The 14,494-nt window shown below is 42.1% G+C and overlaps 1 protein-coding gene and 1 long non-coding RNA gene across 3 annotated transcripts; one reads left to right on the forward strand and one right to left on the reverse strand.

Moving 5' to 3' along the window:
* Positions 1 to 9,961: 9,961 nt before the first annotated feature.
* Positions 9,962 to 10,542, reverse strand: LOC131904982 (uncharacterized). Its single transcript, XR_009377824.1, has 2 exons — positions 10,445 to 10,542; positions 9,962 to 10,158 (listed from the first exon to the last, which is right to left on the reverse strand). It is a non-coding gene; the product is annotated as an uncharacterized LOC131904982 (long non-coding RNA).
* A 1,252-nt stretch (positions 10,543 to 11,794) lies between these two features.
* LOC131904983 (ubiquitin-like) lies at positions 11,795 to 12,133 on the forward strand. 2 transcript variants are annotated; one of them, XM_059255953.1, is made up of 2 exons: positions 11,801 to 11,903; positions 11,991 to 12,133. In XM_059255953.1, exons 1-2 carry the CDS (start codon positions 11,801 to 11,803, stop codon positions 12,131 to 12,133), a joined length of 246 nt encoding a protein of 81 aa, XP_059111936.1. The 2 variants fall into 2 exon arrangements, with proteins under 2 accessions (XP_059111935.1, XP_059111936.1); XM_059255952.1 differs by having other exon boundaries at positions 11,795 to 12,133.
* The last annotated feature ends 2,361 nt before the right edge of the window (positions 12,134 to 14,494 follow it).

The raw sequence follows: 14,494 nt of genomic DNA on the forward strand, positions 1-14,494 counted from the left end.
GACTTTGAGATGAGTGGAGTATTTCCTTTAAGCAGCAACTTCTAGATGAAAGGCAAGTCTTTCCAGCTGCAAGTCTTTCCAGCAAACACAGGCCTGGAATGTCAACAACACAACACTGAAACACAACAGGAGGTGCCTTGTTGTCCATGCTGTGGAGACGTAATTATCAGTGGCCCACAGGCACATCACCGGGCCCCATACCCTGAGAAACCTGGCTGAGATCGTGAGAGGAGGCAATAGGCAAAGTCAGTCATTGAAGAACTCAGACACTTCCCACACCAATGAGGTTGTTCAAAGCAACTAAGGGGAATTCTCATAAAAATAAAGAGAAAAGATTTTGTACTTTTGTTTGTTGATTGTGTATGTCTGTGTATATATGTTCCTCTGTGTGTGTATGTGTGCATGAATACACACACACATAAATGTGGAGACCAGAGGTTGACATGAGCATCTTCCTCAATTCGCCTCCACCTTAGTTTTTGAGGCAGGGGCTCTCACTGAACCTGAAGCTCACTGATTCAGCTAGACTGGCTGGCCAGGAAGCCCTAGGAATCCCCCTGTCTCAACTTCCATGTCCTAGAATTGCAGGTGTGCACTGCTGCACCCAACTTTTCACACGGGAGCTAAGAATCAAACTCGGGTCCTCATGATTTACCAGCTGAGCCATGTCCCCATGCCCCTGTACTTATTCTTTAATAGCAAAACTAAGTTGTGGGATTTATGAGACTGATCAATGGGTAAAGGTGATCTTGCTACATACACTAGGTAACCTGACTTCAATCCCTGGAACTCGTGTAAAGATAGGAGAGAATAAATTTCATGAAGTTGTCCTCCTGCTTCCACATGTGCCATTGCCTGTGTGCACTCCCCATAATAATAAAATATGTTATTATTTATATATATAAATGTTATACATATAAATAAATACATCCTGCTGAATCCATTTAGTGTTGCTTGTATGTATACATTTTTAGGATTGACCATCAGGTACTGAATAACCAATTAAGGGAGCTCATCCTTGCAGAAGACCGATTTTCCCCTTTTCTGCAGTCATTAACTGCCTACGGCTCTTCATCTAGGGGTAAGATTTCTCCCATGCACGTCATCTCAACTGGTGGTTTCATGGTTCAGGTCTTGCTTAGGCAACCTTATTGTTGAGATTTCATAGGTACAGCTTCTCTGTCAGACAGAAAAGACACATCTTGCCGCAGATGTCTGGTTCCTCTGATTTACAGTCTTTCTGCTCCCTCTCCCACTGTGTTCCCTGAGCCTGAAGTGTAAGGATTATTGTATTATATCATTTGGAGCTGGGCGCCCCACGGTAAGTTGTTCTCTGCATTGTGACCGGTTTTGTCTTTCTGTGATGGTCTCTGTCTTCTGGGGGTGGGAGAGCATTTTTGATGAGGGGGGAGAGCCACACTTACCTGTTGGTATAAGTATTTAGAATGCAGTTAGAAATTATACTGATTTAGGGAAGTGACAGTGGTAGACCCTTCTCTGGGTCCCATGGCCTCATCTGCCACAGCAGTTGGCTAGGTGTGCAGTACCAGGTGTAAACTCCCTTCTCTTAAGCAAGTCTGAAGTCCACTTAAACAACTGGTGGTAACCCCAAGATTGTAGCTAGAGTTTTTTCTCCGGGTCCCGCCAAGCCGCAGCAGTCCCGTAGCCCACTTATAAAATAAACATACAGACGCTTTTATTATTTAAACTGTTTGGCCATTAGCTCAGGCCTACCATTGACTAGCTCTTACCCTTCTACTCAGCCCATTTCTGTTCATCTATATGTCGCCACATGTTCCGTGGCTTTACCTGCTGCTCCCTGGACGGCGGGCTGGTGTCTCCTCCAGACTTCCACCTCCCAGCCTCTCCTCTCTGTTTGTCCTGCCTATCCCATACTTCCTGCCTGGCTACTGGCCAATCAGCATTTTATTTATTCATAACATACAGGACATCCCACAGCACAAGATAGAGGCGCCACGATTGTACTTTGGGGATATCTTGCCACATGTACCATTCTTTTGCTTCGTATGTGGCACAGCTGGGTAGAACTATTGATTGTTTCTTCCCCTGACAGCTTGCAGAATCCTTCCAACACATGAGAGCTAGTCTGCAGTGGGGAGAACTCTGGGTCAGTTCTAGCTCACTTCCTCCAAGACTTGTGTCCAGAGTGTGTGGTGTCTTCAGCACTAGGGACTTACTTCAAAATCTTGGCAGCAGCCAAGAGCAGCTGTAATAACCTATATTGTTTTAGGATTCTCTTGGAGGTCCCTGACCAACAACTCAAAAAGAAGTTTCTCATGCCTAGAATTGAAGTTTTTGTTAGACAGTCTATGACTCTTGGGGAGAGCACTGTCAGCCCCACATAACAGAACTTCATTTAAACTAAATTTAAACTATACACACACACACACACACACACACACACACACACACACACACACACACAATGTGTGCACATAGACTTATGTGATGTATGTCTATGTACACATAAAACAATATGGCTCTCTATGGCATTTTCAGACATCCTTATTTACCCCTCCTTTGTCCATCTCCCTCTGTATTTCTCCTTTCCCCTCGATAGTTAAAGCCCCTCCTGTTCCCACTTCACAGTACCTGTGTCTTGCTATTTCCCTCTCCAGAATTCCTTCTCCCCCTGCCTCCCTCTTTAGTCTCTTTTTACTGTCACGGTTTCTATGGTGACTCAGGTTATATTCTCACATCTGAAGATTTGGAGTTAGGAACCACAGACAAGAGAGAAACATGAAGTGCTTGTCTTTCTGGGTCTGGATTGTCTCACTTGGTATAATCTTCTCTAGTCTCATCCATTTATGTTCAGATTTCATGGTTTTTGTGAGATCGAAACTGGAAAAATATACCTTGCAGGTTAAGAATTCTGTGTGCAGTTAAGAATAAGTTCCTGCTTTTCCAATGTTTGTTTGACCCATCTGCCCCAGATGTGCTTGATCACAGGTGGGTAGGAGGTATGTGAGCAGGAAATATGTCAGGATGTACGCTTGCCCCTGATTGGACCTGATGGGAAATAGACTGGACTTGTGGGGTTGCCTTTTTAAGCCTCTGCAAGGTGTGACTTGTGGCCATTTTCTGGAAACCCAAAGATGGACCTGGCCAAAGCCCATCCACCTGGCAAGTATTTAATTAAAGCTTGCTTCAAATTTGGCTTTAAATGGTGGTTGTGGTCTTGCTCTCAACTAGTGGGATTAACACTTTTCTTAACATGCCACACAATGCACATATTTTATTTATAATAAGTGTAATCCCTATTAGAAGTTCTAATTTAAGTAGTTATTCTATATTTGTTTTACAAATTATTGTTATGATGTGTTCATCTGGGAATGAGTAGAAGAAACATTATATGGAGTGTTTGTATCAACACAATTTGATTTCAGAAACTAAATTGTGCTCCTTGAGCTAGATGTTGAAGAACTGATCCCACGTGACTATATGTGCAGACCATGCTTAAAGAGTTAGCTAAGGCGAGGGAGACCAGAGAAGAGGGTCTGACAGGACTGATGGTGAGGAGACGGGGCGCTAGGTGTCTTTGTCCTTATGTCTCACAGTCTTGCCCTCTGTTCTCTAGTTCTATTGCCAACTACCAAGAAAAGATCTTATGAGGACCCGGGAAGTCCACTCCCAGAATGCTGGGAGAAAAGGCTAACCTGGACAGGAAAGCAGCTCGACCTTGGGCTTCAGGTGTGCAGAACTGTGATCAAGTCAACTTCAGTTGTCAAAGCTACCCTGTTCTTCTTCACAGATGAATAGAACTCCACTGTGCATATGAAACATATTTAGGTTTTTTTTCAACTTCCTGGCTATTATGAATAGGGAAGCAATGACCGTGAATATCTATGTTTAAATTGTAATAACTTAAGAAAGGTCAGATTGTCCTGACCCTACACCTCCTTCCTTTGGGAGCCACATTTGCCTGTAAACAATGGCTTCTCAGTCTCCTTGATATTTTACAAGACCAAAAGGGTCCCACTTCCCTTCCAAGAAAGGCTCCTGATTCGTAAAAATAATTTGGTTCCTCTAGAGGAATGGCCTGGTGTAATGTTTTATAAGATCAGAGGCAACATTGTAAAGACTCCCTATCCTACCCAAGGTGCAATGTGATTGCAGCCTTTTGACTTTAAAACCCCTACCTTCCTTTGTCTCAGGACTGGAGTCCTCTCCTAGACATGAGCCCACTCAGTCAACTGACTAGTAGACTTGCTATGCTCTTACTTGGCTTTAAAAGCATGCTAATCTGTAACTTTCTCATGTGGGTTATTTCAAAATGAATTTTCTAACAGAAAACTAATGGATAGAGACATTGAGAATTCAACATAAAAAGGTCAACCTGATATAAAAACTAACTTAAAATTCTTGTGGCAGTAAAGTTTGCTTCAGTGAGACACAATTATATCTAGGTACTGTATGGATTAAGTGAATCCCTGATTAACTCTGAGTCACCAATAACACATTGGTGTCCCATAAAAGAAAGAAATGAAATAAAAGCACTTCCCCTTGAAATCATTTAACCAAAAGGGAGTTCAGATTTGAACTCTTTACTTCATGCTCCCTGTCTCTTCCGTTCTCTCTTATCTGTGAAGAGTCTGAATATGTATCTACTTGATGGCTGTCTTGTGAATCTCTTCCTGTGTTTGTGTCTGTCCCTAACAAAGGGCTTCACTCTGTATTTACTGAATGACCCAGAAAGTATCCCACGGAGAAGGGATGGTATAACTGAAGTTTTCCTGTGTCCCGCCCGGTCCATAGCTGCTCAGACCCAATTAAACACGCAAAGGCTTATACTAATTAAAACTGTTCAGCCATTAGCTCAGGCTTACTGCTGACTAGCTCTTACACTTAAACTCAGCCCATTTCTGTTAATCTATATGTCACCACGTGTTCCGTGGCTTTACCTGTGTGCCAGTATATGCTGCTCCCTGGATGGTAGGCTGTCATTTCCTAACTCAGCCTTCCTCTCCCAGAATTCTCCTCCTCTGCTTATCCTGCCTATACTTCCTGCCTGGCTACTGGCCAATCAGCATTTTATTTATCAACCAATCAGAGCAACACATTCACAGCATACAGAGTAACATCACCCATCAACCACAGTTCCTCCTTTTTGTTTCATTAAAGAAGAAACATGCATGGATGTACTCAAGGGCTGGTCAATGCATGGTGCACTGTAGGAACAGCCTGAATCAGTATCACCTCATTCCAGGTCCCTTTGAAATGCTGGCAAAGGCACAATAGGGCTGAAAGGAGGAAGCAGATGAACAGAATGGCCAATCCTGTAAAAGGTCACGTTTTAAGATTTAATCTGGGCCTTCTGCATGGCGAGACAATTGTGTATCTTGGGGGGTCCCCTGGTGGTAGGATCAGAATCCATCCCTGGTGCATGAGGGGGCTTTTTGGAGTCTACTACCTATGATGGGACACCTCGTGCAGCCTTGATGCAGGGGAAAGGGCTTGGACTTGCCTCTACTGGATGTGCCTCCTCATGGGAGGTCTTGGGGGGGGGGAGAGTGGGGAGTGGGTTGAGGGGGGAAGGCTAAGGGGGTGGGAGGAGGGAAGAGGGGAATCTTTGATTGGTGTGTAAAATGAAAAAAAAATTTCTTAATAAAAAGAAATCAGAAAAAAAGATTTAATCCTGAAAACCAACCAGAAGTGTTGGGCCCATTAGTTATTAAATATCACAACAAGGTGTGCATTTTGAAGATAGGAAATCACAGCTGTTGTAATTTGGATAGTCAAGACCATTGATGCAGTCAGTGGCTGTGATAACCATGGTAGCTATAGTAGTATATAATACATATAGTAGTATATAAGCATCCCAATGAATCTTTTTAGGTATATGTTCCAGGGCATAATTAAGTCGTTCTAAAGCAGATCTGCCATGCTGCAGATGAGTCTGGTTATCAGGAATCCAGGCAAGGGCTAGTTGTCTGAGAATTAAGGTCAGAAGATAAAAATCATAGTGTAATGAGAAGTTCGGGAAATGGGGTAAGAGTCAGAAGTGACATGCTGTTTAGATGTGGTTAAGATTTAGGAAAGCACCCTCTTTTATTACCGTGTGGTCATCTTCTGGTGCCAGTTGACAGTATGGCTTTACAAATCCTGTTGGGATATAGAGAAAGCCTGTAGGAGAAGGCACAGATGCAGACCCTAGGCTCCAAGTTATGAAGAGAGGACCCAGGCATCAGGTCCTTGACAGAATCTATACAAAACTCTGAGTTTGGATAAAATGCCTTGCTTCTTGGGATGTTTTTCTATAGGTGTCAGGGTAAAACTGAGGGAAATAATTTTTAAGATTTAAAGTATAAATTGTTCCTGAATAGTTAATCCCATATTCCCCCTTTTTTGTTTATATATTTGATTTTTTTCTTATAATAAATGATTTCATTCGATTATGGCTTGTTCTTGGGAGGTAATAGGGAATGTCATGAGATATACAATTTTTTTAAAGTTGACATAAAGAGATAAAGTTTTAGCTACATCAGCAGGACCATTGTCTGTTTTAGTCTGTATTAAAATCCTCATTGTCGAGAAAGCAGCCATTAGGTGGCTACAAACAGCTCCAGCAGACTCATGTGCTTGAGCCATAGGAAAAGTAAAGCCTGAAAAGTTATCAGCAAAAGCATGAACAAACTTAAAACCACCCAAAGGAAATTTAAATTAATTGAGCCTGTGACTATGACAATTTTCATTATTTTTGTAAAGCTTTAGTAACTAGTGATAAGAAAAGTTATCAAGAGTAGACTAGGAACTTGTAAGAAAACCACTGATTACATAGAAGCTTAATATCAATGTGCTCAACTTTGAAGTTTTAATATCATATGTACCATTGTGAGGTCTAGTCTGTCTTTCTTTTTTTTATTCTTCTCTCATACATGACATCCTGACCACAGTTTCTCCTCCCTCCACTCCTCCTAGTCCCTCCCTCTACCTCTCCTTTCCCCCAAGGCCACTCCTCCTCCATTTCCCTTCAGAAAAGAGCAGGCCTCACAGGGATATCAACTGAACACAGCACTTAGTTACACTAAGGCTCAGCATAAACCCTCATATGAAAGTTGAACAAGACAACTCAGTAGGAGGAAAAGGGTCTCAAGAGCAGGCAAGAGAGTCAGAGATACCCACCACTCCCACTGTTGGGAACACCAAACTACACAACCATAACGTCTATGCAGAGGACCTAGCTCAGACCTATACAGGGTCTGTGTTTGGCATTTCAATCCCTGTGAACCCCTATGAGCCCTGCTTAGTTGATTCTGTGGGTCATATTCTTGTGTTGTCCTCCACCTCTCTGGCTCATACAATCCTTCCTTCCTCTCTTCTTCAGGGTTCCCCTGGCTCTGCCTAATGTTTGACTGTGGGTCTCTGCATCTGTTCCCATCAGTTGCTGGATGATACCTCTCTGACTTAATACCATGACAACTAGGTGTTTGATTATTGAGAAAAATCACTGAAAGTAGCAAGTTTTTTTTAATCATTAGAGCATAAAGTAACAGCAAAAACCAATTTTTAAGACATTAACAGCTAAATAGTGTTTGTGAGTTTGCCTACTAAGTAGGAAGATGTTAGCTTTAGAAAAAGGCAAGGCCTGGTTTTTACAGTTGAAACTTTTAGAGGCCTAGTCAGAATTTGTATTTTCATAAGTCAATGAGAAAAATAAAGTGGTTACAACTCCTTTATTATTTTTTTTTATAGTTTGTTATGGATGACTGACAAAGCCCATAAAGGTCTTCGCAGGTTTTTATCTTTTAGTAGAGGAAAAACAAACAAAAACCAAACACCTGGACTGTGTAAGATCAGGGACATTTACTTATTTACTTACTAGCTTTAAGCCCTTGTGGCAGGATCTGAGAGCCTGTTAGGAGACTTCCATTTAGTTTTTATTAACTGACTGAGGGCTGACAGAAAATTGAGCTTCAGTTTTCTTAAGAGACTCACATAATTTATCTTCTCTTTAAAAGCCTCTAATTTGAATCATCAGCAAGCAATGTGTCCATCTTTTGCATCTAAAGGTGAAAGCAGACTTTTCAGCTATGGCTGGCCCAGCCAGACAGCCTGGGGAGGAGCTGGTGGAGGCCCAATTGCTGCTAGTGGCAGGTCACAGGACTGCTGAATTGTCTGATGAAGACAGGACTGTAGTTGGTTATTTTTGCTCTTTTGGGGAGCCAGCCACCACCCAGTTCCCAAATAAATCACACATGGAGGCTTATTCTTAATTACAAATGCCTGGCCTTAGCTTGGCTTGTTTCTATCTTAAATTATCCCATCACCCTTATGCCTTGGGGCTTTTCCCATTCTCTTACTTTGGTAAATCTTACTCTTACTCTGTGGCTTGCCATGTAGCTAGGTGGCTAGACCCTGATGTCCTCTTCCTTCTCTGGCTACTTCTTTTTCTCCCAGATTTCTCCTTTTATTTATTTCTCTGCCTGCCAGCCCCACCTATCCTTTCTCCTGCCTTGCTGTTGGCAGTTCAGTTCTTTATTAGACCATCAGGTATTTTAGACAGGCACAGTAACACAGCTTCAGAGTTAAACAAATGCAACATAAACAAAAGTAACACACCTTAAAATAATATTCTACATCACAGGACCTGGGACCAGGAGGCCCTACAGGAATTATACATGCATGGTGTGCACAAAAGTGAACATTTTCAAGATTGTTTTAATAATGTCTTGGTTCCACCCTCTTTAAGTAACATTATGTTTTGTTTTGTTTGTTTTGTTTTTTGAAAGAGGGTTTCTCTGTGTAGCTTTGGTGCCTGTCCTGGATCTCGCTCTATAGACCAGGCTGGTCTCGAACTCACAGAGATTCACCTGGCTCTGCCTCCCGAGTGCTGGGATTAAAGGTGTGCACCACCACTGCCCGGCTAAGTAACATTCTTAACTGCCGTGTGTGCACATGACACACAGGAGACAGTGAACGCAGATAGAGAAGGCACTGCATGGACTACTTTAGGGAAAATCACGCTCTTTCCTTGTGCTGGAAGTTCAAGGAGAATCACTGGACTTGATAGGGAGAAAGAAGGCAATGGAAGTGAGCATTCAAGGGGAGCTTTCAAGGCACAGAACCCCAGCTCCTGGGATGGACTTGCAGGTTCGACCTATCTGAGGTGCCCAAGTTGCCCTTTTCCTGGGGACCTCTCTGCCACCATAGGCAGGTGAGGTGGGAGCTTTTGGGTGATTTCCAGGCTCCTGTCACTTTGGGCTACTGAGATGCCCAGAATCCACATCCCCAACAAGGGGTCTTCCCTAGGAGTTCCTGTGAGTTCAGGCCTTCCTTCTCTCACATAGTGTACTCCAGAAGCTTCACTAAGGCATTAAAGGCTCCTCATGTGATTTCACATGTTCCTCACATGGTCTCACATGGTCTTACATGTTCCTCACATGTTCTTCACATGGTCCCACATGTTCCTCATGAGTTCTTCACCTGGGGAACCAAAATGCTCAGATTCTATGCATTAGTGATGAACTCTGAGTTACTAATACTGCACTGGGGTCACATGAAGGAAAGAAACTAATGCACTTCCCTCCAAGTCATTTAATCAAGAGCAGATTCAGATTTGAATTCTCAACTTCATGCTCCCCATGTCTTCCATCTTCTGTCTGTCTGTCTGTCTGTCTGTCTGTCTGTTGTAGCAGTGTGAATCTGTCTATTGCACTGTTCCCTTTAAAAGCAGGTTAAACCAACAAGAGAGCAGTCACGTCCTAAGTGACCTCAAGGTGTATAATTAACTCAGCTGTGAGGTCCAGCAAAAGTTCCAGGCTCTTAGAATGTAAGCGTTGCTTTTATAATATTGCATTCTCACAAGCGATGGTTAGAAAACAAATACAATAATTAAGGGAGGCTCACAAGAGACCCAAGAGCATGTTTTAACTAACGAGCTCCTTGAGCTAGACTGCACTCAGGGAAAGTGGGGGTAAAGGCAGACAGCACGCATGGTGTCTGTTGGTAGGAAATGATTTCTTTAATGCATGCTAGTTCATCTTTATCAGCAGCTCGTGATCCACATAGAACGCTGGATGTGATCTAAGAAGGAAAATAATGAGCAAAGCGATCCATATCTATTCAAGTTCATGTCCCATGACCACTGCTTTGAGCACTGCCAGCCAATCACTGGATGCATGAGAGAGCCTTCATAACCTATGAAAGTATGTCATAAAGTATTGATGTATTACAAAATCAGAGCAACAGAAGCAAGCCTGACAAGAAAAACCCTGAATTCTAGCTAAACCCCGTCAAGTTGTCCACGTAAACAGACACTTCTCCGAGGGGAACTGGACACTTTTTCTTGACCTCTTTTATTATCTGTTTGTCAACACAGAAGGGTATTCTAAACATGGTAATCTTTCCATTTTTTTTAATTCGACATAAAATGATTAATGAATCAGAATCCTTCACCAAATTCACAAAACTCAGATCCAGGTACCTGTAACTCAAACTAGTCCAGCGGCCCTTCTGAAGGAGTCCTCCTAAATCTTGCCCAGCTGGCTTCTCTATCTCTGTCTCCATTGAAACACTCCTAAGATGGGAGTCTTTATGACCCATGCTACAGTCTACTGTGCCAACATTCTCCCGCAGAGGAGGCTCTCTCTTTGGAGACAGCATGCAGATTAGCTGGGCCCTTTCCTAGGGTCAGGTTTCCCCTTCATCTGATTTCAAGCACAGGCAAGACCATTAGCTGACTTGGAAATCACTGGCACTGTTACAGTTTTCTAAGCAGACATCAAGGAAGCAAGAGAGCAGTAAAGATCTGGAAGATCCTAGAGCACTGGTTCTCAACCTTCCTAATGCTGTGACTCTTGACTCTTTAATACAGCTCCTCATGCTGTGGTGACCCCCGACTGTAAAACTATTTCCTTGCTGCTTCATAACTGTAATTTTGCTACTGTTATGAATCGTAATGTAAATATCTGTGTTTTCCAGTGGTCTTAGGTGACCCCTGTGAAAGGGTCATCTGATCACCTAAGGGGGTCATGACTCCCATGTTGAGAACCACTGTTCTAGAATCTTCAACGGGGCTGACTGGTGAAGGACTTGTGCATGAAATCAGGATACAAAGCCCTAAAGAGGTGGCTGGTTTTTTTTAAATGTTCACATTTCAGTCCTTCCACCCACAGTATAAAACATACAAAGAAACAGAGAAGCATGACCCAGTCAAAAGAACAAAATCAATTAAGCCTAAAATAAATGCAGATCTCTGAGCTACCTGCTACAGAATTTAAAATAACTATCATAAAGCTGCTCAATGAACTAAGAGAGAATAGAGACAGAAAAACAAATGAATCAGGAAAACACTTTATAAATGAGAACATCATCAATGAGATGTTAATTTATAAAAAGAATTGATCAGGAATTCTGAAGTTATGTATATATCATTAAGTTAGACAGTGTAAAAGAAATGGATAGATTCCTAGAAATGTATAACCATCAACACTGAAGCATGAAGACCTAGAAATTCTGAATAAGTCAATCTTTAGTAAATCATTAAATAAATAATCAAAAACCTCTATACAAAGAAAAGCCTATGATGGGGCCAGTGAGACAAGTCTGAATAAATTTCCTACTGTGCAACTCTGACGATCTGAGGTAGACCCCCAGATCTCAAGGTACCAGCTCCCAAAAGTTGTCCACAGACCTCCACACATGCACTATAGCATGTGCACACTTAACCCATAACACACATACACACACACACACACACACACACACACACACACACACACACACAACCACACTAATAAGAAGTGGTGTGGAAAGAGGAGGCCGAGCGGCAGACGCCAACATGCAGATCTTTGAGAAGACCCTGACGGGCAAGACCATCACTCTTGAGGTCAAGCCCAGTGACAACATCAAGAATGTCAAGGCCAAGATCCAAGACAAGGAAGGCATCCCACCAGACCAGCAGAAGCTGATATTTGCCGGCAAGCAGCTGGAGGATGGCCACACCCTGTCGGACTGCAACATCCAGAAAGAGTCCACCTTGCACCTGGTGCTGTGCCTGTGTGGGAGCATCATCGAGCCGTCCCTTCATCAGCTCGCCCAGAAATACAACTGTGACAAGATGATCCGCCACAAGTGCTATGCTCGCCTGCACCCCCGTGTGGTCAACTGCTGAAAGAAGTGCGGCCATACCAACAACCTGCGCCCCAAGAAGGAGGTCAAATACAGCTGGGACCGTACCTGGCCTATGACCCCAGAAAAAGTAAAACCATCGACTGGAGAAGTTAAAAAAAAAAAAAGTGGTGTGGGGGAGAAGGGAGACCAGATAGTTTCTACCAAACATTTATTTTTTTCAAATGAAGATCTTTTAAAAAAAAATTAAAGAGGATTAAATGTTCAAAAACTTTCAAGCTTATTTTGTGTGATCAGAATTATTCTGGCACAAAAACATCACAAGAAAAGCAAACTATAGATCAATATCCCCAATGAACAGTGACAAAAACCTCAACAAAAAATCAGCAGAGTGAAGTAGGCATGGTGGATATGCCCTTAATCCCAGCACTGGAAGGCAGAGACAGGCCAATCTCTATAAATTCAAGACCATCCTGATCTACACAGTGAATTCTAGGACAGCCAAGGCAATGTAGGCAATGTAGAAAGAGCCTGTCTCAACAACAACAGAAAATTAACATGGTGAATTCAAGTCTATGCAAAAGATTACAGTCAGGTGACACCCACCTGTACTTGATAGGTAGAACCAGGTAAGTAGTTCAAGGTTAGCTTTAGCTAAATATCAGGACCTTATCAAGGTCCAAGTCTTTAATCCAGCACTTGGGATGTTGAAGCAGGAGAATCACAAGTTTGAATGGCCAGCCTGGGTAACTGAGCAAGATCCTATCTCATACACTAAGAATGTCTAGAAATATTAGCTCAATGGTAGAGCATTCATAAGGCTCTGGGTTCTGTCTCTATACTTCAAAGAGATTCTCTACCTCCACAGAATGAGAATGAGTCACAGTATGGTGCTGTGGTCTAAAGAAATGTCCCTACAACCTCAGGTACTTACCACTTGGTCCCCAGGTGTTAGGGCTTCGTGTTTGTGGTGGAATGTGTGAGCCCTCAGCTCCCTGCTCCATCTGCCTGCTTCTATCACTACCCACAACTACAGACTCACCTTCTGGAAGCATAAACCAAAATAAACTCTTTCTTCATTAAGTCTTTTGGTCTTGGTATTTTATCATAGCAATAGAAAGGCAACTGATGACAAGAAGGTTCAACATAAAAAAATGAATCAATGCAAACACAATGAAGGACAAAATGACAGGATCATCTCAATGCAGAAGAGCATTTGATAATAGTTGATGCCTCTTCATGATAAAAATCACTCAAAATACTAAGATTTTTTTTAAGTACCTCAATTTTTTAAAGCCATTTTTGTAAATAACCCAGTGATTATCACACTCAAAAATAGAAGAATGAAATATATTACTTCAGGAAAAAAAAGTTGGCACCTATTCTTACCGCTTTTATCCAATATAGAAAGTCCAAACCAGAATAATTAAGCAATAAAAGGAATTACAAGCAACCTAAATTGGAAATGAAAAAGTGAGATGATCCCTATTCACTAATGGCATATTATTTGAGAGAAAATATTTAAAAACCAGGCTGGGGAGATGGCTTAGTGGGTAAAAGCGCTTGCTATAGAGCATGAAGAGTGGAGTTTGAACCTCCAGCACCACACCATGTCAAAGCTTTGTGGGCATAGTGGCTTACCTGTAATCTCAGAACACAGGAAGTAGAAACAGGAAACCCCTGAAACAAGCCAGCCGACTAGACTAGACACATTGGCAAGCTCTAGGTCCAATGCATAAAGAGGCCTCCACACACATGTGCACATATATGTAAATGTGCCCACACAAATGTGAGCATATCTCACACATGCATAACTATCACATGCACATACACACAATAAAATAAAACAACTCTTAAAGATTGCATCCACTCAAACAACAAAACCCTGTAAGAACTAAAATAGGCTCCGAAATGAATCCACATGTGTATACTCACATGATCTGTGACAAGAGCCAGGACTACTCAGTAGGAAAAGGACAGACTATTTTAGCAGATGGTATTTAGGAAACCCGATATCCACATACAAAAGGGGAAAAGTAAACCCTTATCTTACATCGAATACAAAAGGATTAAAGGCAAAAATGTAAGACCTAAAACTGGAATTCCTAGAAGGAAACTTAGAAGAAAAGCTTCATAATATTGGATTTGGCAAAATTACTTAGCCATCACCCCAATAAATTCCTAAAAATGGAATTCGGAAAGCAATCACATTCATAATAGACACCCAACTAAAAATCAAAACAAACAATTACACAACCCAAACTTGAAATAAAGTTAATCAAAGAATGGAGTGAGATTGACAATTAAAATTGGAAGAGCAGCTGATCCTAATGATTACATGGTTTAATACTGCTGAAATAGCCACACTATCCTCAGGCAGGGGCCCAGGGGTTTCTCGGTGCAC

The sequence above is a fragment of the Peromyscus eremicus genome, chromosome 2 (genome assembly GCF_949786415.1).
Source record: "Peromyscus eremicus chromosome 2, PerEre_H2_v1, whole genome shotgun sequence".
Classification (NCBI taxonomy): Eukaryota; Metazoa; Chordata; class Mammalia; order Rodentia; family Cricetidae; genus Peromyscus; species Peromyscus eremicus.